The 27,785-nt window shown below is 45.1% G+C and overlaps 1 protein-coding gene across 2 annotated transcripts in view; it reads left to right on the forward strand.

The window, feature by feature from the left end:
• Pi4ka (phosphatidylinositol 4-kinase alpha) overlaps nucleotides 1–27,785 on the forward strand; it is a 128,125-nt gene that overhangs the window by 97,585 nt on the left and 2,755 nt on the right. Inside the window, exons 33-52 of one of the 2 annotated variants that reach the window (XM_058571762.1) lie at nucleotides 6,871–7,029; nucleotides 7,302–7,453; nucleotides 9,458–9,565; nucleotides 10,348–10,475; nucleotides 12,042–12,161; nucleotides 12,330–12,409; nucleotides 12,525–12,718; nucleotides 13,754–13,844; nucleotides 14,212–14,379; nucleotides 15,034–15,087; nucleotides 19,316–19,436; nucleotides 21,671–21,800; nucleotides 23,505–23,575; nucleotides 24,172–24,244; nucleotides 24,333–24,403; nucleotides 25,453–25,562; nucleotides 26,005–26,109; nucleotides 26,202–26,327; nucleotides 26,675–26,795; nucleotides 27,437–27,567. In XM_058571762.1, coding sequence (XP_058427745.1) covers nucleotides 6,871–7,029; nucleotides 7,302–7,453; nucleotides 9,458–9,565; nucleotides 10,348–10,475; nucleotides 12,042–12,161; nucleotides 12,330–12,409; nucleotides 12,525–12,718; nucleotides 13,754–13,844; nucleotides 14,212–14,379; nucleotides 15,034–15,087; nucleotides 19,316–19,436; nucleotides 21,671–21,800; nucleotides 23,505–23,575; nucleotides 24,172–24,244; nucleotides 24,333–24,403; nucleotides 25,453–25,562; nucleotides 26,005–26,109; nucleotides 26,202–26,327; nucleotides 26,675–26,795; nucleotides 27,437–27,522 — 2,268 coding nt within the window. In that variant the 3' untranslated portion in view covers nucleotides 27,523–27,567. Of the gene's footprint in view, nucleotides 1–6,870; nucleotides 7,030–7,301; nucleotides 7,454–9,457; nucleotides 9,566–10,347; nucleotides 10,476–12,041; nucleotides 12,162–12,329; nucleotides 12,410–12,524; nucleotides 12,719–13,753; nucleotides 13,845–14,211; nucleotides 14,380–15,033; nucleotides 15,088–19,315; nucleotides 19,437–21,670; nucleotides 21,801–23,504; nucleotides 23,576–24,171; nucleotides 24,245–24,332; nucleotides 24,404–25,452; nucleotides 25,563–26,004; nucleotides 26,110–26,201; nucleotides 26,328–26,674; nucleotides 26,796–27,436; nucleotides 27,617–27,785 lie in introns of those variants that run through there. The other variant, XM_046421098.2, reaches the window with a different exon arrangement.

The following is a 27,785-nucleotide window of genomic DNA, read 5'->3' on the forward strand; positions in this document are numbered from 1 at the left end:
TTAAGATGTTTATCTTTAATTTTTAGTACGTTTTTCTTCTTTTTTGGTACTAAGGATTGATCCACGGGCATTTTACCAGTGAGCTATATCCCCAGTTCTTATTTTTTATTATTATTTATTTGGGGACAGGATCTTGCTAAGTTGCTGAGGGTCTTGCTAAATTGCTAAGGCTGGCCTCAAACATGCAGTTCTGCTATTTCAGCCTCCACTATCATTGGTATTATAGGTGTGCAACACCATGCCCAGTTAATTTTTAGTACTTTGCCTATGATGTGCCTAGGTGTGGTTTTCTGTGTATTTATCTTATTAGAATTTATCAAGCTTCTTAAATTAGAGATGAAGGTTTTTCGTCAAACTTAGAAAATTTTAGACCATTATTTTTTTCTTTTACCCCATTATTTTATTTGGAATTCTATGTTTAAACATGTAGGTGACTTGATGTTATCCCATAGGTCATCAGGGTTCTCTTGAGTCTATGTCTTTTTCCCTCACTCTCTGTTGTAGGCTCACTCACTCTCTTGCTCTCTCTCACTCTCTTGTTCTGTTTTCATTTTGATTACTTTATTTTTTTCAGTGCTGGTGATAGAATCCAGGCAAATACTCTACCAGTGAGCTATACTCCCAACCCTGTTTTGGTACCTTTTGTTTATTTGTTTTTTCCTGAGACAGGATCCCACTGTTTCCCAAGCCAACCTTGAACTCCTGCTGCATTGATTAATAGCCTTCCAGGTAACTGGAACTACAGGTGTGGACCATCAATCCAGCTTTCATTTGGGTTACTATTTTTTTTTTAACTCAAGTTCACTAAGCCACATCCCAAAACCTTTTTTTGTATTAGGCATAAAAGTATTTAGAGACTGACCATGTCTCACTTAGGGCCTTGCTAAATTGCTGAAGCTGCCTTTGAACTTGTGATCTTCCTGCCTCAGCCTCCCGAGCTGCTGGGTTTGTAGGAGTATGCCACCATACCTGGCTCATTTTGGTTACTTTTTATTGTCCAATTCATTGATCCTTTCTTCTGCTTTATTCATTGTAAAACTGTCATGTATTTTTTATTTAAGACATAGTTCTCAGATCTGGGATTTTTTTTTTTTTTCAATACTTGTGATTATACCCAGGGGCATTCTACCAGCTATATCCCTAGCCCTTTTTATTTTTTAGATAAGGTCTCACTAATTTGCTGAGACTGGCCTTGAGCTTTTGATCATCATGCCTCAGTCTCCCAAGTTCCTGGGATTACAGTTGTGTGCAACCCATGTCTAGCTTCTTTGATTCTTTTTTACAGTTTGTATTTCCTGCCAATATTCTAAATATCTTCACCCATTCTTTCTATAATTTCTTATAAATCATTGAACATATTTACAGTAGTTATTTTTAACTACTTATTTTTTCTTCACTGTTTCAACATTTTTAATTGCATATTGGATATTGTTTGCAGTTATCTCTTGGTATCCATGGGGAAATGGTTCTAGTATCCCTGCCTACAAATACCAAAATCATCAAATGTTCAAGTCCTTTATATAATATGGAGTAGCATATACATATGATCTATGCACATCTTCTCTCTTCTTTAAATCATCTCTAGGTTACTTTTATGCCTAATATAATTTAAATGCTATGTAAATAGTTATTATTCTGTATTTTTAGAGGATAATGAGAAGAAGAAAAAAAGACTGATTTTATTCAGTACAGACACAAATTTTGTCCAAATATTTTAAAATGTATAATTAGTTGAATCCACAGATTTAAAGCCCATGGATAAAAGGGCCAACTATATATAGAAAAACTGGCAATTGGGGCTGGGGTTGTAGCTCCTTGGTAGAGTACTTGCCTCGCACATGTGAGGCACTGGGTTCAATCCTCAGCACCACATAAAAATAAATAAAGGTATTCTATCCATTTATAATTTTAAAAAATTAAAAAGAAAGAAAAACTGTCAATAGTGGAATATTGCTATTTTATTTTTCCAGAGAGTAAGGGGTCTTTCTTATGTGATGACTGTCCTTTCTCCCAGGGATGAGTCCTAAAAGAAGGGGAGGGGGTTCTTTCTGCTCCTCTCAATTTTTCCTTCTCTCCCACTTCTAGCCAAGTTGGGAAAGGGATCATGGAAGGATTTTTAGTACATTTTTGGGACATCTTACCCACACCCAGCCCTGTGTGGGCTGTTCCAGGTCTCAGCCCCGTTCTCTGTCTACAGACAGTTTGTGTTTAAGACCATCAAACCTCCTGGTTCAATAGAAATTCCCTCAGAGACTTTCAGAGCTACTGGAGGTGTTTTTGGTTAACACTGATCTAGTAGCTAAAGGTGTTTAGTTGATGGGGCCAAGGACATTTAAGCTATAAAAGGTAGGACAGTCTGCTCAGGGGAGCTTGCCCACCTGAAGCCTATCAGCTCCACCAATGGCTGCCCCTTCTGAAACCAGTAGGGCTGTACTCTCAGGGGAACTCCCACTCTTCAGGAGAGACAGAGATTGCCCTCTTCTTATGCTTTCTTCTGGAAGCCCTTGTTTTAACATAAATTGTGACTCTAAAGACAGCACTGCTGTTTAGAATTCCTTTCCACATGCTGCGTTATGCATCCTCAAACTTCAAGCTGGCATTTTAACTATTACCATTTCACAGAACTGGGTAGAGGCTTCTGACCACTGTAGTTGGCATTCACATTGTGCCTGGGCTCTGGCTACCCTTGTACTTCTGACCTCCCAGTCAGTCTGCAGATCAGATGGGTAGTTTGGAGGAGCCCCTGGGAATCCCTGGTGGTAGGGAGAAGGTATCATAGACCTCACCTAGCAAGACCTGAGCTGTAGAGGGACCAATTAGCCCAGAGAAAGCTACTCATCATCTCTTTTAGATCTTTGGGTACTGCACCCATTATTGCATATGTTAGTTATTTTTTGTTGCTGTGACCAAAATACCCAATATGAACAGCTTAGAGGTTTCAGAGGTTTGGTCCAGATAAGACAGAACATCATGGTGGAGGGAAGCTGCTCAGCTCATGGCAGTCAGAAAATTGACAGAACAGGAAGAACCAGGGATAAAATATGTAAATCATCATCAAGGGCTTGCGCACTATGACCTACTCCCTCTGGCCACACCCTACCCTATAGTTACCACCTAGTACAGTAGTCTTTTCAAATAATTAATCTATTAATCCATTAATAATCCATAAATTTGAAAAGATCTAAATATACCTGCATTGACACATGAGATCTTTGGGGGGACACTTTATCCAAACCATACCAGGGGACCTAACTTCTTCCCCGGGGCTCCTGGCCTTTGGAAATTTTGTAAACTTCTTTATCCCTTTGAAGCAAGGAAGTCTTCTGAGCTCAGTCAGGAACTCAGCACAGGCATGCCCCAGGACTTCTCTTATCTGTCAAGCAGTTATACCAGCACCATCATCTATCCTGGTCATGATACCCCCACACACTAGGTGCATTCTTTTTTTAAACATATTTTTTAGTTATACATGGACATAATATCTTTATTTTGTTTATTTATTTTTTTGTGGTACTGAGGATCGAACCCAGTGCCTCACATGTGTAAGGCAAGCAGTCTGCTACTGAGCCACAAACCCAGCCCTCTAGGTGCATTCTTCCGGCCACCTGCCCCCAAACTCCATGTGGTTAACTAATCAGCACCTCCAGCTTCACATGTTCAAATTCAGTTCCAGTCTCCACCTACCCTGGTCACCCATCCCCCCATCACTGTAAATGTCCACATCATCCTTCCCTCTGTTCAGACCAAACTCCGTAGAGTCATCTTCAATTCCCTGTTTTGGGACTTCTCCAAAATAACCCTCTGCAATTGTGTAAGCTTTATCTTTTCCTCTTTAAATAGATCTAGAATCTGGCTGCTTCCCAGTATCCCAGCTGCTCCTCCCACCCTAGGCTCATTTGTCTGGACCTCAGAGGTGGCCCCTTGCCTCCTGCTCAGCCTCCCCCCCTTCCACATGTAGTCAGTAAAACCTGAGTCAGATCAGTTCTCTCCTCTGTCCCAGACTTGTCAGCACCCACTGCTCATTCAGAGTGGAAGGCAGACTTATTTCTGATCTGCAAGCCCCCCTTGCCACCTTGCCTTTGCCACCCTCTGTCTCCCTTGCTGTGCTATAAACATGCTTGGTTCCTATTGTCCCTACCCTCCTAGGTTTGCTCCCCTCTGCCACGTGACCAGTGCTGGCTTCATGAAAGAAGGTTCGATTCATGCATAAATGCTAGGGAGTTTCAAATTAAAGAGACAAGACTCTTATTACCTTTAATACCAGCTCCAGGATGGCTTCTTCTAGCTCCCTCCTCCAGCCACCTAATGCTGCGGTAGTGTGGTTTACGGAAGAGACTAGTGAGAGAGAGAGAGAACACACCAGGGAGTGGGCTTTTATTGGGGAACAAAGTTCCAGGGAAAATCCCATCCAATGAAGGTTAAGGGGGGCAGCATCCCAAAGTCAGGGGCAATGATTGGGTCTTCGGGGCAGTGGCCAGGCAGCTTCTACATGGACAAGCCCTCGGACCTGGAGAAGGGTGGGGGAAAGCTCTGACACAGCTGTGTCTAAGCGCCTCTCACCCAGCCAGGGAGGTAACTCAAATCACGTGCTAGGATGGCCTCCCACACTCCCCTTGAGCTTCATCACCTGTTTCCTCTTCTCAGCCAGTCAGACACCTCATTCCTGGTTACTTCAAGGGCTTATCTCAGATGTCCTCTTCCTACCAGGGCTTTCCTGGTCATCCTATCTAAAACATACTCGTACGAACTCTCAAGTCACACTGCTGTTTTTTTCTTTATTGTTTATCAATATCCTTTGTTGCTTACTTTTTGTGTGTGGCCCCCATCATAAACTTTATGGATATGTTGTCTTTTTTCATGACTTTGACTCTATTCCCGGAGCCTGGGAAACCCTGACACAGAGACAGCTGTCAGGATGTGGCAGTAGGAAAAAAATGGGAGCATCATCTCTGCTTGGATCCTTGGCCTTCTCAGTTCTTTTCCCCATGCACACGCAGGACCCACGGTCACACACACACCTTTTTGCTCCCTCATCCTCTACATAAGACATGTGGCTACAAGAAGCAGAAGCCAGGGGCTGGGGTTATGGCTCAGCGGTAGAGCGCTCATGAGAGGCCCTGGGTTCAATCCTCAGCACCATATAAAAAGAGAAATAAATAAAGTAAAGGTATTGTGTCTATCTACAATTAAATATATATATATATGTGTATATATATATATATATATATATATATATATATATATATATAGAGAGAGAGAGAGAGAGAGAGAGAGAGAGAGAGAGAGAAAGAAGCAGAAGCCAGACTCAGAAACTACAGACAGCTATTTGGTAGCCTGGGATCCTGTCTGTGACAATGCCACCCATAGTGTGGGTGACCTTCGTCTTCTTCCTGATGTCTTCCAGATGGTTTCTTTACTTTCAGGCAGGGGGAGGGTGGAATGTGACAAGATACCATCTTACAAAACGTGCTCTGGCTTTCCTAGGGCCTTTCCTAGGTCTCTTAACCTTACTCGTTGGTGCTAATAAGAACCTAAAAAACAGTCCAACTAGCAGGGAGCCTGGGTGCAAGTGCTTCTGACCAGCCACTTGAAAACCCTGAGCCATCACCTTGAGGAAGGAGAGAGGGTAGGATGCTGGAGAGGAATCTATGGTATCTATCCTACTTACCAGGCCTTGTCACCACCAAGTACGTCTCAAGCCCTTGAAGAAACTGGCTAATGGTATTGGGCCAACACAGGAATGGAAACTCTTGCTGATACAGGCACCAGCTATTCCTTCCTGGTCTTTCCTATGAAAAACTCACAAATTGTGAGCATTTTCCAAGTGTGAGCTGCCACCTTCCTTACTCTGTCTAGTACCTACATGTCTTCTAGGCCACCACTCTGCTCTATATGGCCCCTTCTCATGCCTCCACATAGAAGGGGACCTAGTTGAGTGTGGCCAGACAGTGGGAGCAACTCAGCCCATAGCAGTTGGAGTCTCCCCTTGGCTCCCTGGGTCATTCTGGGTCTGGCTAGCAGGATGCAAGCATTGTACAGAGTCCATGAGAACTGTAAAAAGGAACTGATTCCAAAGCCAGAATTCCCTTGCTAGTTCAGAGACCCTAAGTCACCTCATTTCCTCAACCACAGGCAGTTTTCAGGATTGTTAGGAAGGTTCACCAGAATGGAGCCTGTTGACCCACATGGCATCAGGCATTCCAGGTATCCTGCCATCTTGCACCCTGTCCCACTTAACACCATGAACTGGGACAAATAAAACCTAGCCTGGAAAAAAGGCTGGAAGGACGCTCATCAAACACTAATATGGCTGAGTACTGTAGTGTGGTACATAACTGTAGTCCCAGAAACTTGGGAGGCTGAGGCAGGGGGGATCTCAAATTCCAGTCCATTCAGGGCAAATTAGTGAGACATTGACTCAAGGGAAAAAAAAAAGAGAGAGAGAGCTAAGAATGTAGCTTAGCAACAAGACCCACTAATATGGATGAGCCCTGGGAAGTAGGGTTATAGATTATCTTAATTTTTTTCTTCATACTTTCCTTGATTTCTAAATTTTTTTCAGTGAGCATATATTCCTTTTATAATTTAAAAATGAGGGCTGGGGATGTGGCTCAAGTGGTAGCGCGCTCGCATAGCATGCGTGCGGCCCGGGTTCGATCCTCAGCACCACATACAAACAAAGATGTTGTGTCCGCTGAGAACTGAAAAATAAATATTATCTAAATAAATCTCTCTCTCTCTCTCTCTTTCTCTCTCTCTCTCTCTCTCTCTCTCTTTAAAAAAAATAAAATAAAATAAAATAAAAATAAATAAAAATGAAACAGTATCCCCCTTCTATGCTGAAGAGCTTATGTTGTTTTATATTTGCAGTTTATGCGGGAGATGGCAGGGGCCTGGCACATGACGGTGGAGCAGAAGTTCGGCTTGTTTTCTGCTGAGACAAAGGAGGCAGATCCCCTCGCAGCTTCAGAAGCGAGTCAGCCTAGACCTTGTCCCCCTGAAGTGACGCCCCACTACATCTGGATTGATGTATGTGCCTGTCCCCACTTCTCCCCCCTCAAAAACTCTGTTGTGCTCTTCCCCCTTGACTTTGGGGGCCAGGGCCTTATCTGGAGCCAGGCAAATCAGTTTGGAGGAGAGGGCCAGACCTAAGAGAGAGTTTAACTATTTCAGACCTCTCTCCCAACCCCTCCTGCTATTACGTCAGATCAGAGCCCTTCAGCTAACTTCACTGGCTCTGATACAAGCTGACCAAGCCCTATCACTGCACCATGTTTTTTTTTTTTTTTTTTCTTGCTTAGTTCCTGGTACAGCGGTTTGAGATTGCCAAGTACTGCAGCTCTGACCAAGTGGAGATCTTCTCCAGCCTGCTGCAGCGCTCCATGTCTCTGAATATTGGTGGTGCCAAAGGGAGTATGAACCGGCATGTGGCGGCCATTGGACCCCGTTTCAAGTGAGGGCTCTCCTCCTCTGGGGGGTACTGACATGTCCTGTGACTGGCATGTGGGCATATGTGGAGTAGTATATGTCATGTGTTGTCTCAGGTGCAGTGTGCTATGTTTGTCATAGTGCTTCTATACAATATGAAACAAATTTTACTGAGTTGCTATAGTATGATCAGGAAGAGCTGATCAAGCACATCCTTCCTAATTGCACTGAGGCAATAAATTTCTACCTGGTGAAAACATCCCCTGCCCCCAGCTCCTCTACTTGTGCCCTTCTCCCTAGAATCTGGCCTCTGCCATCCTCTGTGCAGGGCCTGTGGTTGGTGTGGTATTTGCTCTATCCCAGCCACAATAGAGGCCCTCAGTGGGACTGTGCTTCTCAAACAAGCTGAAGGAAAGGACCAGTTCTCTTTTTTTTTTTTTTTTTCTTTTTTTAGTTGTAGTTGGACATAATACTTTTATTTTATTTATTTTTATGTGGTGCTGAGGATTGAACCCAGGACCTTGCACGTGCTAGGTGAACGCACTACTGCTGAGCCACAACCCCAGCCCAAGTTCTCTTTTTTATTAACATATAATCTGTTAAGGATTAGTACTTTTATAAAATGTAACAGGAATGATATACTAGGAAACAATTTGCATCCCATCCCAATTGCCATAGAGATGATCAGTCACTCCTTTTCAGTATCTGCCTGCACCAATATGCCGTGAGCAGCCTTGTAAATACAGAGAAATTGCCTTGTTCAGTGTGCTCTCCACCTGTCTTCCCTTTCTGTTCTGGATGGCTCTCTGTCCTCTAACCCTCCTATGTAGCCAGACGCAAATACTTTTGGTTCCCCCTGTAATATGTCTGGCTTCTTACTTCCTTTCCTATCCACAGCCTCACTTCTCCCTCACCACTCTGACTTGGACCAACCAGCTGTCTGCATTCCCCACCACAGGTCCTCTATCCCCTTTATGGGATGACCCTCTGTGGGATGACCCTCTGTAGGATGGCTTGGTGTGTGTTATGCTCCTCCTACTCAGCCTGACCACCCATGTTGCCTCCCAGTATCCCCAGTCTTGGCTCCTACAGCTACTTGCCCTGGAGCCTGGTAACCCTGCTATATGAGAAGCTATTCCTCCTTAAGGCCCATCACACTCCCAGGTCTTCCAAACTTTTCAACAGCTGGGGTCTACCCCTCTACAAGATCCCTATTAGAACTGTATTTTTCTTTTGGGGGATTTCCATGGCTTTTTATTCTATAGAAATTTTTGTTTCACCCATCAAGGGGACTCATAATCTCTCCCAGCCCAGGATTATAAAATCCCTGCAGGAAGGAATAGTGCCTCCCCTTCCTATGTCTCACATCACCTTGCTAAGGGCCTAGTCTAGAAGAAACCAGCTACATGGAAAATTATTCTCTCTTTCTGTCTCTCTCTCTCTCATAAATATTCTTACTTTATTGCACTTTCAGATGACTGTACCTCAAGAGTTTAGCCTACAGATAGTTTGTGAGACTGAAATATCTGGCCTAGGCAGAATAACACACATTGTTCACTTTTCTCCCAACAAAAATGAAAGTTTTTTTTTTTTTTATTTTTTTTATTAGCTACACATGACATTACAATGATCTTGGCAATTCATACATTTGAATCAATTGGGGTATAATTTCTCATTTTTCTGACTGTACAGATTGCAGAATCACACTGGTCATAGAGTCACCTATATACATACAGCAATCATTTTTTCTGGGCTGAGGGTGTAGGTCAGTGGTAGAGCATTTGCCTTAGCATAAGTGAGGCCCTGGACTTGATTCCAAAAATGACCAAAAAAAAAAAAATCTTTGGGGTAAAAGTAATCTGTGACTGATATTTACCTGGCTGATGCTCCAGTCCAAGCTCTACAGGCCAGAAATGTGCCCTGAGCTCTAGGGCTGCATGATTTACTCAGGAGAATGGCCAGCACCCCCCTGAGACATGGCCCTAAACCAGGGTTCCCACTCTGACTTAGGCCTGGGGTTCTCTCTCAGATTGCTGACTCTGGGGCTGTCCCTCCTGCATGCTGACGTGGTTCCAAATGCAACCATCCGCAATGTGCTTCGTGAAAAGATCTACTCAACTGCCTTTGACTATTTCAGGTATAGAACAGATCCCACCCTACACATACCCTCTTATCCCAAACCCTAGGAGTTCACTCACAAAGGGTCAGTTTGCCTGTTCATACTTACTGACCTTATAATTCATCAACCCATGGACTGCTGGATTTTATTATCATCAGTCCTATGCCTTATATCTGCATGTGCATGTGTGTACTAAGAGGGTAGCCTCCCAACAAGATGCATGCAAATTTTCTTAGTTCAATTGATTTAAGAGATTAAGTTCCACAGGGCACAGTGATGTGCTCCTGTAGTTCCAGTACCTAGGAGGCTGAAGTGGAAGGATCACTGGAGCACAGGAGTTCAAGACCAGCCTGGACAATAATTGCAAGACCCTATCTCAAAAAACAAAAAAACAGAGAAGAGAAGAAACAGATTACGTGCATGTCATTTACCTTTCCTGGTGATGTAATTGGTTATTGCATGAAAAACTGCAAATACCTACTACTTGGGCCTTTGCAAATGTAGACTTTATTGTTGTATACGGACAGCTCAGTTGTCATGACCTGGCTTAAGCATATCACTCAGCTAAAAGCTTTAGACATTGCAGAGGGTAGTGATGGAGGTAGACAGGAGAGGGCTCTTAAAACCAGCACACCTTACTGTGAAAACCACTGAGATCATCACTGATAATGACTAACTCCAGGCTAACCTCTTAACATTAAGGAACCATTGTGTTCTGTCACCTCTCACTGTGTTATGTGACTGGCCTCTAGGCCCTGACTCGGCAAACTCAACTCTTATCTTCTTGTGGTTGTTTGAAGTTGTCCTCCAAAGTTCCCTACTCAAGGAGAGAAGAGGCTGCGTGAAGACATAAGCATAATGATTAAATTTTGGACTGCCATGTTCTCAGATAAGAAGTACCTGACCGCCAGCCAGCTCGTTCCCCCAGGTAAGTACTACCTTCAGCAGTGCATCTGCTGGGGGTGGGGGGACAAGGGGACAGGGATATGCCATGTACAGCCCTGAATGAGCCAACCAGGATAGCAGTTAGGCCCAGACATGCTGTATTGTTGGAGGTCCACAGCTTGCCTGGCTGCTACTACTTGTCCTCCAGCCCAAGCTAAGGCACATGACAAGCACAGGGGGCCTATGAGTAAAAACCTGTCACCATCACTTTTCCCTGTACCAGTTCCGTTCTCAGGTGCCCTACAGGTTGGCATTGGCCAGTGTGCTCAGATGAATACAGCATGATCTAGTAGGAGCCTATCAAATGGGGCTAACTTCAGTAGAGGGAACCATGGGACCAGCCCTTCAGGACAGGCATTTGGCCTAGCCAAAGTAGTTGGAGAAGTCAGAGATGGTTTTCTGCAAGCAGTGACATCAGAGCTAAGTCTGAAAGGACACATAGGAGCTAGCCAAGGTGGATAGGGACAAAGAATTTTCTGGGGCCCGAGAACAAACTGCTCCAGGAGAAACACTAAAGCTATCACTAGCAGCAAAACTCCAGAAGGAAACCATATTCCTATTCTTCTGAGCATGTAGCTGATTACAAACCACACATTAAAAAGCAGTTGTTTTCTGGTAGTGGGGGTTGAACCCAAGGGTGTTCTGCCACTAAACTATATCCCTAGCTCTTTTTAATTTTGAGACAGGGTCTTGTTAAGTTGCCCAGGCTGGCCTTAAACTTACAGTATTTCTGCCTTAGCCTCCTAAGGTGCTGGGATTACAAGAGTGTACCACTGTGCCTGGATACTTTCTAAGGTTCATTTCTGGGTCCATTTAGAACAGAGCAAACAGTCCATGTAATCTGCCACCAGAGGTCCTCAAGTTACTGCTGTATCAAAAATCAACACATTGCCAGTGATCAGATAACTGCCATCATCATTTATTAAGATGTATTTATTGCTGGGTACGGTGGTGCACACCTACAATCCCAATGGCTCGGGAGGCTGAGACAGGAGGATCCCGAATTCAAAGCCAGCCTCAGCAAAAGCAAAGTGCTAAGCAACTCAGTGAGACTCTGTCTCTTAAATAAAAATACAAAATAGGGCTGGGGATGTGGCTTAGTGGTCCAGAGCTCCTGAGTTCAATCCCCAATACCAAAAAATAAAAGAATTTTTTTAAAAGATTTATTTTTGGCAGTGCTAAGCATCAAACCCAAGGCCTTATGTATACTAGGCAAGCACTCTATCAGTGAGGTACATCCCTAGTCCCTCATCATTTATCGAGAAAATAATATTTGTTTTATTCTATTTTAAAAGACTAGCCAGGGATACAATAAACTTTAGAAATAGCTTTCTATCTAGTGTAGTTAGCATAAAAAACTTCCCAGTTGTTTGGAAAACTCATTATACTTGAAGGGTTTATTTGGCAAAATCCTTCTCCATCTATTCCAGTGCCACAGAAAGTGCCTGGCCTCCCACTATTTGCCTTATCTCTGGTAAAAGTTCGTTTCTCTTTATGATGCCTTTTCTTGAGCTTCCTCATCCCAGAATCAACAAATGTTTGCCTACAGATAACCAAGACACCCGAAGTAACCTGGATATAACTGTGGGCTCTCGGCAACAGGCCACACAAGGCTGGATCAACACCTATCCCCTGTCTAGTGGCATGTCAACCATCTCCAAGAAATCAGGTTTGTGGGAGATTTGCTCCTACATCTGTCACGTCTGAATCCCCATCCTGGTGGCCTGACGGACACTCACTCAGATAACAGAGTGATAGACATCTTCCCCTAGGTTTATAAACACAAGGTTGAGTAGGCGGCCAGGAACTACACCTGTCCTTTGCCTTTCCTCCCTAGGCATGTCTAAGAAAACCAACCGGGGCTCCCAGCTACACAAATACTACATGAAGCGTAGGACACTGCTGTTATCCCTGCTGGTAAGACCCAAGGGTATGGCCACTGCCTACCACATGGCCAGACAGCACCCTAGGTGAGGGTGGCATGTGAGTACCTGCAGAAGGTACATTGGGCATTGGTGTCTGGTATTACTAGGCCACCGAGATCGAGCGTCTTATCACTTGGTATAACCCGCTATCAGCCCCAGAGCTGGAGCTTGACCAGGCCGGAGAGAACAGTGTAGCCAACTGGAGATCCAAGTACATCAGCCTGAGTGAGAAGCAGTGGAAGGACAATGTGAACCTCGCCTGGAATATCTCTCCTTACCTGGCCGTTCAGCTGCCAGCCAGGTGGGCCCGTGTCACCCACCCTCACCAGAGGTCCTGTGCAGGGGCCTGCCAACTGAGCCATGAATGCTGAGGAGCATGATATGGCCACATCGTGATGAGGACATCAGGCAGGCCAGTTCTCTCAAGATACCCACCCACTCTTTCTGTATAAATGTTGCACAGTAATCCTTATGATGTTGTTAGGCTCCTCCTTGGGGTGCCATAGCACCCCAGAGACTTGGGAGATAACAACAGGGCAAATTCAGAGGCACAGTATGATTTACAGAAGCTTCTGCTTCCAGGAGGCAGACTGCAAAAACAGGCTTGGGGAGGGTTTGGTTTTATTCATGGATGTCATCTTTGAACACAGGCTACTCAGAGGAATCATGTGCTGCAACTGACAGCGAAGGGTCCTGTAAGCTCTGACAGGGACAAAATTCTTAGACTGATGGTGGCTGAGAGGGACTGCAGAGACCCACTGTGATGCAGTCCCGGCAGATGGTTCCCCAGGCCCCTGTGGATATGTGAGAGGCAGATATTTCTTAACCAGGAGCCCAAACTTGCCTCCTTTCTGCTTTCTCTGGTCCTAATTTGATCTCAGGAACAAGACCACAGATGGGTTCTCCTGCATTGTTTCAAAGCACATATTTATGGAATGCCTGGGGCAGTAATACTTGCAAACTCATGACTGTCCTCACATTGAGTAAGGTGCCTTGTGGCCTTAGACTGTAGACTGAGAAACTGACCTGTGGATAGGCTACTATGAAGGGCCAGCATGAGAGGATATGGGACTGAAAAAGAGTAAAAGGTGGGGGTTCTAAAGCAAGGACTCTAAAAGGATGCCCTTTGAACAATGAGTGTAGATTAATTCCTGTTTAAGAAAGTTTGGGCATTTCTTCAGTCGATCTATTAATGCTATTATTTTTCAAACACTTGTGTTTGAGTAGCTGTCACTTGGTATTGACCTGAATCCCTCTAGTTCATCATTCCCCTCTTGTGGCTGTGGGGGAATGTATTTGCTGGTGAGGCCACCCAACTCACATCTGTGCACCTTAGGTTTAAGAACACAGAAGCCATCGGGAATGAAGTGACCCGTCTCGTTCGATTGGACCCAGGAGCTGTTAGTGATGTCCCTGAAGCTATCAAGGTATCATAGCCCAGACACCAGGCCTGGTTTAAACTGCTCCCAGAAATGCCTAGAAATTATAGAAACTAGACAAAAACAGGGACCTGGTAATCTCAGTGGTATGAAATAATTCCCTGTATTTTCCGCTTCTATTATATAGCATTTATTTTGTTTATCATGGAAAAACAGCCAAGTACTTCAACCTAATTGCAGTTGTGCAGTTAGGTTGAAGTATATTAAACATATCAGAATCATTTTCCATATTGTTATAAGTGGTTTACAATCATCACATTTTGTGGCCATCTTTGTGTTGTGGACCATGGGTTAGATATATCAAGAGGAGTCCCAGGGACTGCCTGACCACCCCACATCCCTATTTTCTCCCCAGTTCCTTGTCACCTGGCATACTATTGACGCTGATGCACCAGAACTCAGCCATGTACTCTGCTGGGCACCCACAGATCCACCTACAGGCCTCTCCTACTTCTCCAGCATGTATCCACCACACCCTCTCACAGCACAGTATGGAGTGAAAGTCCTGCGGTCCTTCCCCCCGGTAAGCCCAGGGCCCTGCCAGAGCTGGCTTCCTGAAGTGATTTAGTGAAGACAGAAGACAGGGTTCCATTATCAACCTGGAAGGCACCCAAGTATTTGGGTCTATCTTAAAAGACATCTTCATTCCCCTTCTTTGTTCAAGTAGATGTAGAGGATAGATTTTTAGTCCTAATTCTGGCGTGTTTTCTTTTTCTATTTTTTTCCCAGATGTGTTTTCTAATCATATTTATTTTTTAGTGAGTTTGAGTTAAAAAATAAAGTTTGAGTTTGATTCCAGAGGTGAGCAGACTCCCCACAACAATGCACCTGTGCCTCTTAAACCAAACAAAGTGTCAGATGCACCAGGGATCCCACGTGACAGCCATGTGGAGGGAAGGTCTGAAGAATATTCTAGAGCCTGACTCACTGTAACCCCAGCATCATGGAATCTACTGTAAATTTCAGCCATTTCCCCAAGGCAGGCTATTTTTATAAGTGAGAGAGGCCTTTTCCTAGTTCTCAGTCCTGCTGTGGCACTCAAAGGAGCACAGCATCCTGTGAACAGAGCAGAAGCAGGGCAGATTCCATTACCTATCATTATGCATTGGGTGGGACCCTGGAACATCATCTGTGTTGGTTAGTCTAACCTTAGAGATCATGGTCATTTCTGCTCTAGGATGCCATCCTGTTCTACATCCCCCAGATCGTGCAAGCCCTCAGGTATGACAAGGTAAGGCCGTGCAGGTACAAGCTGTCCTCGCCTCTCCCAATGCTGTGTACATTGCTTCCCTCACACCCAGTCTGTTCCCCAGCCTGTCCCCAGCTCTCACAGGTTCTGCAGGGACTCCCTCGGGAGCAGGGCTGCCCAGCTGTAACTGCATTCCCTGTGTTTCTGTTGCTGTACCCTGAGGCCCAGTCATGCTCTGCAGGGTTCTAGGACAATTGCCAGCTACTTCATCAGGGTGGGCATCCTGTTCTGGCTTCCCTTTTGTGGGATGGGGGTCTTGACACAGTCATATGAACTCCCTGAACCTCACTCCCTTGTCTCCTCATTGGAAGTGGTGAGCCGGATTAGATAAGATGATGCCAGACTGCCATAACAAAGCACCACAAACCAGGTAGCTTAAACAACAGACATATATTTTTACACAGATCTGATGACTAGAAGTCCAATATCAAGCAGAGCTTATTTCTTCCATGACATGTAGGCATCTTTTGCCTATGTTTTCACATGTTCTGTATATGTCTTTTATCTCCTCCTGTAGGACACCAATCATACTGGGTTGGGATCTACCCTAATGACCTCATTTTATCTTAATTACTAAAGATCCCATCTTTGAATACAATGAATGCTGAGGTTCTTTAACATGTGCACTAAAGGACACAATTCAGTCCATAAAAGTATACATGTGCATAAAATTAATAGCACAAGGTATGGCACAGAAAACACCCACCAGAGTGGTCACAATCTGGACCCCATACTACCCATACCCCACAGTGGTACTTAATGTGGCCTTATTACATCTGTGCACCACACCCATGTTGAATGCAGCAGCATGTATTTCCATCTTCTCCCACCTTATGTCCAGCCTCGTTTCCCTGGCTACGTTGAGCACTGGACTAAGCACTATATACCAGGCAACCTGGCTATGAGCCCCGAGGCTGGATGTACCAGGGATGGACATAATCCCACAGACTGATATGATGCTCCATCTAGAACAGAAGCCAGCCTCTCTTAAAAGACAATCCTATAGAATGATTCACTGTCCTAACTAGGTAGTTTCCAGCACTCCAACTAAGTAGTGATACCATGGAGATATCATGTTTATGCCATGTAGATTGGGTCTTAGCACTGGTGCCACAACTTATGGTATAGCCCTAAGGAACCTTTTCTCCAAAAAGCCATTTCCCTTTCCCATCCCCTCCACCCCCATCTCCAGCAATGTTCTCCCTTTACTGCTTGGTGCTATGCTTTGGTGGGGGCCAAACAGAACAGCCTAATCCAGTGGAGAAAGGGAGCTGGAACCACTGCCCAGGATCTCTGTATGAACTCTGAGTGGTGGCCACCAGAAAAAGGATTGAGCACATGGAAACTTAGGCGCTACACTTAGCTTGTAAATGAGGCCAAGGTTAGCATAAGGAAATGTAGGTAGGCTGCAGTTTCTATTATTTGCTGGTAGTTTACATCAGCTGCTTTTTAAAAATCTTTCTTATTTATGCCAGAAGTAGTGGCACATGACTATAATCCCAACAACTCAGGGGGCTGAGGCAGGAAAATTACAAGTTTGAAGCCAGGCTGGAAAACTTAGCAAGACCCTGTCTCAAAATTTAAAAAATAAACTGGGCGCAATGGCACACCCTTGTAATCCCAACTGCTCAGGAGTCTGAGGCAGAAGGATCACAAGTTCAAAGCCACGTGCTGAGGATCAAACCCAGGGCCTCGAATGTGCAAGGTGAGCACTTTACCACTGAGCCACAACCCCAGCACCCCCCACCCCCGCCGGGATGAGGCTTAGTAATAGAGCACTTGCCTAGCCTGCACAAAGCCCTGAGTCCCATCCATAGGTCTGGGGGGGCGGGGGGAATAAGACGGTACAATAGAGTGGGTCCTCCTTTCTAGGACTTTCCTGCCTAGAAAAGTACAACATGAGATTGTACACATGTTCCCAATTCAAATGTAGGATTACAGGGGTTTTTTGTATTTTGGTTTTTTATTGTATTTCATTTTTAAGTTTGAATATTTTAACGCTAATAATATTGGTTGTTAACTACATTAACAAAGTACTTTTTAATTTTATCCTACTATGTAATACTTAGTAGCTTCAAAATAGCAATGCCAATGTTGTTACTAACAATTTGCTTCCTGAAAACTAGTTCAGATGTTTTTGCCTTTTTGTCCTTATATTTTCCACTGGGGGAAAAATATATGCTCTCTTGTGAAAGTTATTTTCTGTCTGTGGTTATAACAACACAGGACTTAGCTAACTTTATTTTTTTTTCCTGCTTACCATTTTAAGGGAATTTTTTTAAAGTTCTAAGCCTGTGAGGACCAAATATCTATACATATTTGCTTAGACTTTTTTAGTCCTAGCTACTCAGGAAGCTGAGGTAGATGGATAGCTTGAGTCCAGGAGTTCAAGCCCAGCATGGCAACATAGTAAGACTCTGTTTAAAAGAAAAAGCGGGGGTGCAAGAACAAACCAAATCAAAATCTAATAAAAATTTCCAGAGAGATGGGCTGGGGTTGCAGCTCAGTGGTGGAATGCTTGCCTCCCACGTGTGAGGCATTAGGTTTGATCCTCAGCACCACATAAAAATAAATAAAATAAAGGTATTGTGTCTGTGTACAACTCAATATATGTATTTTTTTTAATGTTTCCAGGGAGAGAGAAAACAAGATGAAGTGGTAGATATGTACCATGTTTAGTAATTTTTACTTTGGAACTCTCAGTGTTTACATTATTATAAAGAAAACATTGAAAAGCTATAGATTATTCACTGTTTACCTTTAGATTCATTTGCTGTCCAACTACAACTAAAAACAAAATATTTTTTAAGAAACAGAATTGGGAAATACCCATAGCCATGAATTATTAAAGCATTTCCTGTGCTAAGCCCAGCCACCCACAATCCAAATTGGGAATATCCATTTTAGGAATACTTTACCATAGGGTTGGCCTCAGATTGCTAAAGGTGAGACCTCTTCTGGGAGTCTTCTCTGAGTGGCCAGTCTGCCTTTCTTAAGCCCAGGACATGGTCATTAAAACTAGAGTTACCTGCCGGGTGCACAGTCGTGCACACCTGTAATCCCAGCAACTCGGGAGGTTGAGTCAGGAGTATAGTGAGTTCAAAGCCAGCCCTAAAAATAGCAAGGTTCTGGGCAACTCAGGGAAACCCTGTTTCTAAATAAATACAAAATAGGGCTGGGGATGTGGCTCAGTGGTTGAGTGCACATGAGTTCAATTCCCAGTACCAAAAAAAAAAAAAAACCAGTTACCAAGCTGAATGTAAGGGTGCATATCTGTAATTGCAACTACTCAGGAGACTGAGGCAGGAGGATTGCAAATTTAAAGCTAACCTGGGCAACCTATTGAAATCCTGTCTCAAATTAAAATTTAAAGAGTAGTCTGGAGATGTAGCTCAGTGGTAGAGCACTCACTTGCCTAGCATGCATGAGACCCTGGTTTTAAGCTCTGTATGGTGGGGAAAAAAAAAACCTGGTGCTACTGGTCTAGTGGTAAGAAATGATCAGAAAGGAAGAGAAATAGGTCCTTAGGATACTGGCTGTGTGTCAACTTAGCAGAAAATAGGTGTACATTAGATAGGGCTTTCTAGAATCTGCTCATCACTTTACTTTGGAACATTTGTTCTAAACAGCCTGCTTACAAATGAGCTTTTGGTACCTAGTCTACTCATTTCTCACACTTAACAAAAGCAAAAATTGCTTTTGGAGGGCTTTGTTCGTTTACTTGCTTGCAGTACTGGGGATCGATCTCAGGGCTTTGCACATGCTAGGCAAGCTCTCTTTACCACTGAGCTATATCCCCAGCCCCAGAAACTAGTTTTGAGAATCATGGTTTTTAAATTCAACATGTAGAAACAGGAGACAAATGCTGATTCAGGCCTATATTGAAGACCTCTCCCACTTGGGTCCCAACTCACCAGCTACCAGCCAGCTGAAACTTGGCCTGTCCCCCTGGGCTAGTTTTGCCATTGATCCTGGAGAGCTCACCCACACAGTTGGTAGCTGTGCAGCCAAGCATTGGGAGTTAACTCTTTGACTGGGTTAGAAAATCTTTTCCTGGGCTTTGGATGTAGCTCTGTGATAAAGCACTTGCCTAGCATATGTTCAATTCCCAGCACATCACTACAAAAAAAAGAAAAAGAACGAACGTCACTTCTGGCAGAAAGTGAGTGGACCCAAGGCCTGGGCTGACAGTGATTTTGCTTTACTACAGATGGGCTATGTGCGTGAGTATATTCTGTGGGCAGCATCCAAATCCCAGCTTCTGGCACACCAGTTTATCTGGAACATGAAAACTAACATCTACCTGGACGAAGAGGGGCACCAGAAGGACCGTGAGTATTTTGTTCTCTTTCTTCAGGCCTCTTTCCCCATCTCTAATGCTTTCAGCAGCTGCTCCAATAAGTAGATCTTTTTTTTTTTTTTTTAGTGATACACTTCTCACTATTAACATTACAGGCAGAGCAGCCTTCAAAAAACCTTTGCTGTATGTCCCCTCCAAGAACCACCAAGCAGCTCTCAGGGGTGAGAGCCCCAGGTTAGACAGCTGTTTGTCTGATCAGAGCTCAACACAGACTCTGCCTGTGTCTGACACAACCTATGATTCTGTGTAAGGGCAGCAATTCTCCAAGTAGCCTCTAGGCTCTTCATATTCTTTTTTTTTTTTTTTAAAGATAGAGGTAGAGAGAGAGAATTTTAATATTTATTTTTTAGTTATCGGCGGGCACAACATCTTTGTTTGTATATGGTGCTGAGGATCGAACCCGGGCCGCACACATGCCGGGCGAGCGCACTACCGCTTGAGCCACATCCCCAGCCCCTCTTCATACTCTTTTAAAAACTGTTGAAACCTCAAAGAGCTTTGGTTTATGTGGGCATTAGCTATCAATATTAAACAGAATTAGAAATTAAAACTGAGAGGGCTTAGTATTAAGTATGGCATTAAGTATAGCTTAATAATAGGGTGCTTGCCAAGCTAATATGCAAAGCCCTAGTTCAATCCCCAGTACTAGGTGCTGGGAGAGGGGCGGGGAGCCTGAGGAATTTAAAAAATTTAAAAAGGCTAAATCATCTAGGTTTGTGTAAGTACACTGTATGATGTTCACAGTTACCAAAATTGCCTAATAATGCATTTCTCATTTCATGTTCCATTGTTAAGTGACACATGGCTATATTGAAAAATCATTTAATATCCCACCTAGTCTTGTCAGAAAGATATTTAAGTTAGGAAGCTGTTGAACTCACAGGAGCAGATATAAGTTATTTTTCCCAAAAAAAAAAATTTTTAGTTCTCCTTTTTTGACAGGATCTAAATTTCTGAGGCTGGCCTCAAATTTGCAATCCTCTGGCCTCATAATCCCAAGCCTGTAATCCCAAATCACTGGGATTACGGGTTTGTGCCACCACACCCACAATTCTTAGTTCTCCTTTAAGTGGCAGATTTTCTGTTCATTTTCAAGAAAACTTCTGCCATAGATTTAAGTCTGAATAGCTATATTTTACCTATCATTCTTTGAAGTAATAAATGAAGTCCTACTGGGCAAGGTAATCCTAGCACTCTGGAGGTTGAAGCAGGAGTATCATAGGTTTGAACTCAACCTTGGCAATTTGGAGAGATGTTGTCTCAAATTTTTAAAAAGGGGGTATAGCTGCTAGGTGCAATGGCACACATCTGTAATCCCAGCAGCTCTGGAGGCTGAGACAGGAGGATTGCAAGTTCAAAGCCAGCCTCAACAATAGTGAGGTGCTAAGCAACTCAGACCCTGTCTTTAAATAAAATACAAAATAGGGGCTGGGGTTGTGGCTTAGTGGTAGAGCGCTCGCCTCGCACATGTAAGACCCTGGGTTTGATCCTCAGCACCACATAAAAATAAACAAACAAAATAAAGATATTGTGCCCATGTATAAATAAACAAATATTTTTTTAAAATAAATAAAATACAAAATAGGGCTGGGGATGTGGCTCAGCAGTTAAGTGCCCCTGAGTTCAATCCCTGGTACCCTACCACCCCCCCAAAAAAGGGAGTGTAGCTCAGTGGTAGAGTGTACCAGTGTTCAATACCCAGCACCACCAAAAAAAAAAAAAAAAAAAAGTTTCATGAAAAAAGAGGTGAGTTCAGCTTGAAAGTCAGACAAATGCTCTGTTCTCAGGTCAGGACAGTGCAGGCTTTAAATACAGCAAAGTCACTGCTTGGGCATCCTATTTTCATCACACAGAATATTGAAAAGTCATGTACTTGGTTTAATAAAATTAATTTGTATTACTTCACGGGGGACATTCTCAAGTGACACTGGCTTTTTCTTTACTGTGAGTATGTAGCAGTGAGGAATCCATGCATGTGGCCCTGTCTTCAGCTCCACTCTGGTGCCAGAAGCTTTTCCCATTAGCATAGCTAATGTCAGCAGTAAAGGGGGCAATAATGGCCTGCATACCACGTCCACAGAGCACACTACACATACTTCCGTTAGGGTGCTGAGATACCCTTGGCCTGAGTGGCAGACGTCCATGGATTTTACTGAAGGAGTCTATTGCAGCCACAAGAGCTCAACTTTTTTGTTTCTTTGTCAGCTGACATTGGTGACCTTTTGGAGCAGTTAGTAGAAGAGATTACAGGCTCCCTGTCAGGCCCAGCCAAGGATTTCTACCAGCGGGAATTTGACTTCTTTAACAAGATCACCAATGTATCAGCCATCATCAAGTAAGTGGCAGCACTTCAGAATCCTTTTCTGGGATGTCTCATTCCAATCCCTGTCACTCCTTGAAATTGCCTAGGGAGCTTTAAAAACATCAGTGCCTGGTCCCAAGTTCCCATCCCAACCAGGTAAATGAGAGTTCCTGTGGTGGGGCTGCTGCTGATTCTGGTATACAGCCAGAGTGAGGGAGCTCTGCTCTGGTGATTCAACGTAACTTGCACTGCCACATCATTTCAGGACACATCTTAGTTTCAGTCCCTGTGTTGTCCCACAGTTAAGTCACTCTGCCTTCTCCAAGCTCTGAAGGATCCTAGTGGTATCAGGGAAATTACACATGCTTCACAGCTTCTATCATTGTTGGCCTGGGCCCTCAATTCACATGGATCTGACTCCATGCTTGGCTCTCAGTGTCATTTCTCATTTGCATCGGATGGAGCCCTGGAGTTGAGGACATTGGGTACATGCCCAGGATGACCCAGGAAAGGGAGGGAGGATTAGGCACAGTTCTTCCCGGCCTTATTTCCCCCTGGGCTATCTCCATCACACAGCTGCTTCTACTTTGGTCATTCCAAGGCCTGACCATGTCTCCAGTAGCTCTTTCCTGGGCAGCAATTCTGGCAGCTTCTAGCCCGCAAAGATAAAGAGTTGGAGGAATATGTTACTCAGATTTGCCTCACTATAACAAAATACCTGAAATAATCAATTTAAAAAGAGGGAAGGCATTGGGGCTGGGGCTGTAGCTCAATGGCAGAGTACTTGCCTCATATGTGTGAGGAACTGGGTTCAATCCTTAGTATCACATAAAAATAAACAAATAAAATAAAGGCTTTCTGTTCATCTACATCTACAAAAAAAATTAAGAAAGAAAAAAAAAGAGGAAAGAGATTAGGGATGTAGCTCAGTGTACATGCTTACCATGCACAAGGCCCTGGATCTGATCCCCAGCACCGAAAAGAGGAAAGGCTTATTTTGGCTCACAGTGTCAGAGGGTTCAGTCCATGATCAGTTAGTCCTATTTCTTTTGGGCCTCTGGCAACAGGAACATATAGCAAAGGAAGCTACTCACCTATGGCAGCAAAGAATCAGAAAGAGACCAGCATTGCACAATCTCTTTAGGAGCAAACCTCCAGTGACCTAAAAGCTCTCACTAGGTCTTACCTTTTAAAAGTCTCTACCACTTTCCAGTAGCACTAAGCTCAGGATTAAGCCTTTAATACATGTGCCTTTGGGAGACATTTCAGATCCAAACTATAGGAGGGAGATAACATTTCCTGGGTGGTATCATGTAAATAGGTGCAGGTCTCCAATTATCACCTTCCACCCTTATCCTAAGGCAGGAAGTCTAAAGGACCTGCCAGTCATGCAGGAAGTAAATTACAGAGACAGCATTTGAATCCAGCTCCCATAGCCACCTGTCTTTCCCAGTGCTTCAAACAGCAATACACACACCCCACACACAAGGCAAGAGGCAGAGACAACTAGAAAACAGCCCCACCTTGGTCCCGTGACCATCTAGGCTTCTCCATGAGAAATACTGCACAGGCACTGCTGCAAATAGTCTCCTGACTATTGGGCTGACTATTGGCCTGTTGGGACTTGGGCAGGAATAGCTGGAACTGGGAAGAGAGAAATAGAAAAGGGAATACAAATGGGATGGCCCTGGCCAGTTCCTGCAGGAAACAACAAAGCATTTCTGTTTTGTTTTTCAGGCCCTACCCTAAAGGCGATGAGAGAAAGAAGGCTTGTCTGTCAGCTCTGTCTGAAGTGAAGGTGCAGCCTGGTAAGCAGGCATCCTCTGTAGGCCTGTGAAATAGAGGGGAACTTCTGCTCTCTCCAGGTAGTACAGGGCACCCATAAAGACAATGGCCAGCCACACACACATATGCTTGGGCCCTTGGGCATTGAATGCTCCAACAATGGGGTTTCCTCTTATCCTTCTTCTGGATACATTTACAGAGGAAGAGAAGCCCTTAACTATGGAACAAGCACAAGAATGGAAGTGTGTTGAGAGATGCTGAGACTAGCAGAGGCAGGGTGGAAAATTCCCACCTGGAGAGCAAAATTCCACCAGGGTTGGTGGCAGATAGCTTCTGTGAAGCTGAGGCTCAGCACATCCTCTTTGATAAGCATCTCCTGGGAGGTGGTGGCTCATTTGTTAGCTGTCTGGAAAGATCTGTGAAGGTCAGAGTCAGGGAGGACAGATCTATAACAGCCAAAGTATAAGAAGTTGCTGGTAACCATGGATGAGAAGCAGTCCTCTGCAAGGTGGGCTGACTGCAGGGTGGACTTTCATGTAAAGTGTGTGTTGGGAACTGTTTGTTGCCTCCACCATGATCATACGTGAGCTCCCAATGCCTCCCTTCTGTCCCTGCACAGGCTGCTACCTGCCCAGCAATCCTGAGGCCATTGTGCTGGACATTGACTACAAGTCTGGGACTCCCATGCAGAGGTGAGTGCCTCCCTTGCCCCCTTCTGCAGTGGCCTTACTTAGTAGTTTGCTGTATCACATGTGCCATGTTCTTTTTTTTTTTTGGTAGTGCTGCAAAAGCCCCATATCTGGCTAAATTTAAGGTGAAACGATGTGGAGTAAGTGAACTTGAAAAAGAAGGTCAGTAAATAATTCTGCTTTAATTTGGGATCTAAATGCTTTTCCTTGCTAGTGCCAGTTTCTTTTGGCCTGTTTAGTTTATTACCAGCTCCCCATAAAAGATGATGGCTGCTACCTCTCAATCTTACCTCTCCCTTGGAGATGGCATGGAACTTGTATATATGACAGACATGCCCACCTTGGAAATTCGCCCCAAGTCAGCTGCATAATCAGAAGGCCCCTTTAGGACTGAGTGGCCTGGGGCATTTGTGACTTAGTGTCCTCTGGCAGCCTTACAGACTGGGGTCATAAATCTTACATCCAGGTGTTGGCAGAGCCATGCTCTCTCTGAAGGCTCTAAAACAAGATTCTTCTTGCTTCGCCAAGCTTCTGGTGGTCTCCAGCAATCCTTGATATTCCCTGGCTTATAGCAGCATCACCCAAACCTTCACCTCTGACTTCACATGGCCAGATTTCCCTCTTATAAGGATGCTAGTCATTAGATTTGAACACCACCCCCCATCCAATATGACCTCATCTTGACTTGATTATACCTGAAAAGACCCTGTTTCCAAATAAGTCACATTCTGAGGTTTTGGGTAAGCAAGAATTTTGGAGTAACACATTTCAACCCAGTAGAGGGGATGTGGCCAGCTGCAGAGAGGCCGCTGGCCATTGTGGGGGCACACCTTCCATGGCCTTTCCTACACTCTGGTTCCTAAGGCCCCTGGGAACCCCAGTGTGCAGACATGTTCCTCCTGTCCCACGGACTCACAGTGCCCAACACTGATCCTGGGCATACCTGAGACCTCTCTGTGTATAAAAATGGGGTTCCTGTTTTCAGTGTCATTTAAGCCTGAATATTCTTAGGAAAAGACTCCTGACCCAGTAATTCCACCCACTGACTCATGACATTTTGGAGGCCCTCTAGGATCCCTGTTTGGCCCCATTGGGCTTTGCAGAATTGATCCCCAAGATTCCTGGGGTTCTCTCCAGGCTCGTGAGCAGGACTTTGCCCTGAAGCCTAACAGGGCTTCTCACTACCCTTGGCCTCTCTGCCTCACTCACAGGTCTTCGATGCCACTCAGACTCTGAGGATGACTCGGGCAGTCAGGATGCTGATGATCAGAAGATCTGCTGGCAGGCAGCCATCTTCAAAGTGGGGGATGACTGCCGGCAGGTGACAGAGTTGACTTAGCAGGGCCATGCCTCTTTTCCCCCAGGTTGTAGGCACACTAAAGAGGCAAGCTTTACATACAGAGATGTGAATCTTTGCTTCCCCTCATTTGGTTCAGGTACCATGTAGTAAATTAGGGCTGTGCCAAACCCAGTGATCTCTCCTTCTTGCCCTAACTGCTCTACCTCCAGTGCCCACCCAGAGGGAAATGCCCTGAGGCCAGCAGGGCCCCCCCCATTTGTATCCTCCAGGCCTCATGGCCTTATGCCTAACCCATGCCTGAGTACGTAGTGAGTCAAGGCCCTGCTCAGCTATGGCCTCCCTTCTTCTATTACTGGCTTCTCGGCTTCTGCCCTATGTGAACCTCAAGGACCACTAGGAACTGAGTGGGCCAGGGACCAAGGAGAGGCCAGCCAACTGCATCCCATACCTCCTTGGTTCCTAGGACATGTTGGCCCTGCAGATCATTGACCTTTTCAAGAACATCTTCCAGCTGGTCGGCCTCGACCTCTTTGTTTTTCCCTATCGGGTAGTGGCTACTGCCCCTGGGGTAAGTTACCTGAACAGGAGCCCCACAAAAAACCTGTCAGTGCCTTCCACTTAGCAGGCCTTAAGATCCATCCTTCCTTCTTTCTTTTCTAGTGCGGGGTGATAGAGTGCATCCCTGACTGCACTTCTCGAGACCAGCTAGGACGCCAGACAGACTTTGGCATGTATGACTACTTCACACGCCAGTATGGGGATGAGTCTACCCTGGCCTTCCAACAGGTAACCAGCAGGGCCTCAGCCCCAGAGGGCTTGTTTATACCCATCCCACCTCCACCACTCTCCTGTTAATCAGCACCTGCTTGCTTCCTTCCCCTGATCTTCAGAGTCCTCCTTCATTAGGGATACCTGTAACCTCCCTTGGCCATCATCATAGGAGCCTAGAGCTGAATTCCCCAGCAGAAAATGAACCTCTGAGTGTGGGAGGTCCTGCACATCAGACCCAGCCATGCTCACTTCTACTGCTGAGGTCTGCCAAGGTGGAGCCAGAGAGCCAGGCTTGGGTCCTGGGTACAGAATCAGGGAGAGCTCCCACAGGTCCCAGAGCCATTGTAGCCCTTTCTACACAGGCACGCTACAACTTTATCCGAAGCATGGCCGCCTACAGCCTCCTATTGTTCCTGCTGCAGATCAAGGACAGACACAATGGCAACATCATGCTGGACAAGAAGGGCCACATCATCCACATTGGTCAGCCGGGCCACAATTATAATCTCCACTCCTTTCACCCTTCAGACTTCAGGGAAGGAAGGGGGCACCCACAGAGAAGAGCAAGCATGCCCAGAGCCACCCATCAGGGAGGGCTGGTGGGGCGGGGGGCATACATGTCAAGCTCTGAGATCCAGGCTGTTGGCCACCAAGCCATCATACTGTAGAGGGTACCCAACTGGGCCCCAGGAAGTTGCCACCCTAGGGAAGTAGCCAGGAGCTCCAGGTCAGGAACCAGGCTTGTTCAAGCTTAGTACAGGCCTCACTTTACTCCAGCCTGCTCCCACCTTCACTTTCTTCCCTCTCTCTTCTTCCTCTGCCTATACCTCCCTGGCTGTCCCCAAGAAAACCTGGCCCATGGCCTGATTGTGGGTTGTGGTATTTCTGAGTCCATTTCTGCTCCTTAAAACAGACTGCCAGGGCTGGGGCTGTAGCTCAGCGGCAGAGCACTTGCCTAGCATGTGTGAGGCACTGATTTGATCCTTAACACCACATAAAAATGAAACAAATAAAGGCATGCCATCCATCTACAACTATAATTTTTTTAAATGACTTGCTTATTTAAAAAAAAAAAAAAAGATTGCCCCCATCCCCACCTGCCCTCACATCTGCCCCAGTTACAGGTGGCTTTGGGGTCTTGCAGACTTTGGCTTCATGTTTGAAAGCTCACCGGGAGGCAACCTTGGCTGGGAACCAGACATCAAGCTGACAGATGAGATGGTGATGATCATGGGAGGCAAGATGGAGGCTACTCCCTTCAAATGGTTCATGGAGATGTGTGTCCGTGGCTACCTGGCTGTGCGGTAAGACCTGGGGCATCAGAATAGACAGCCCCTCAAAGGTGGAGAGGAGAGAGGTGCCAGCAGCACCTGGTACCCAGGCCTTACCTTCTGGTCACCACTCTGTTCACCTCTGCTAGCAATCTCTCCTCACTCTGAACCTCCAGTCACATCCTGCCAATGCCCCTCAGTC

Source organism: Marmota monax, unplaced genomic scaffold, assembly GCF_021218885.2.
Source record: "Marmota monax isolate L192 unplaced genomic scaffold, Marmota_monax_Labrador192_F-V1.1 WCK01_AAM20220418_F8-fsc00157, whole genome shotgun sequence".
Lineage (NCBI taxonomy): Eukaryota > Metazoa > Chordata > Mammalia > Rodentia > Sciuridae > Marmota > Marmota monax.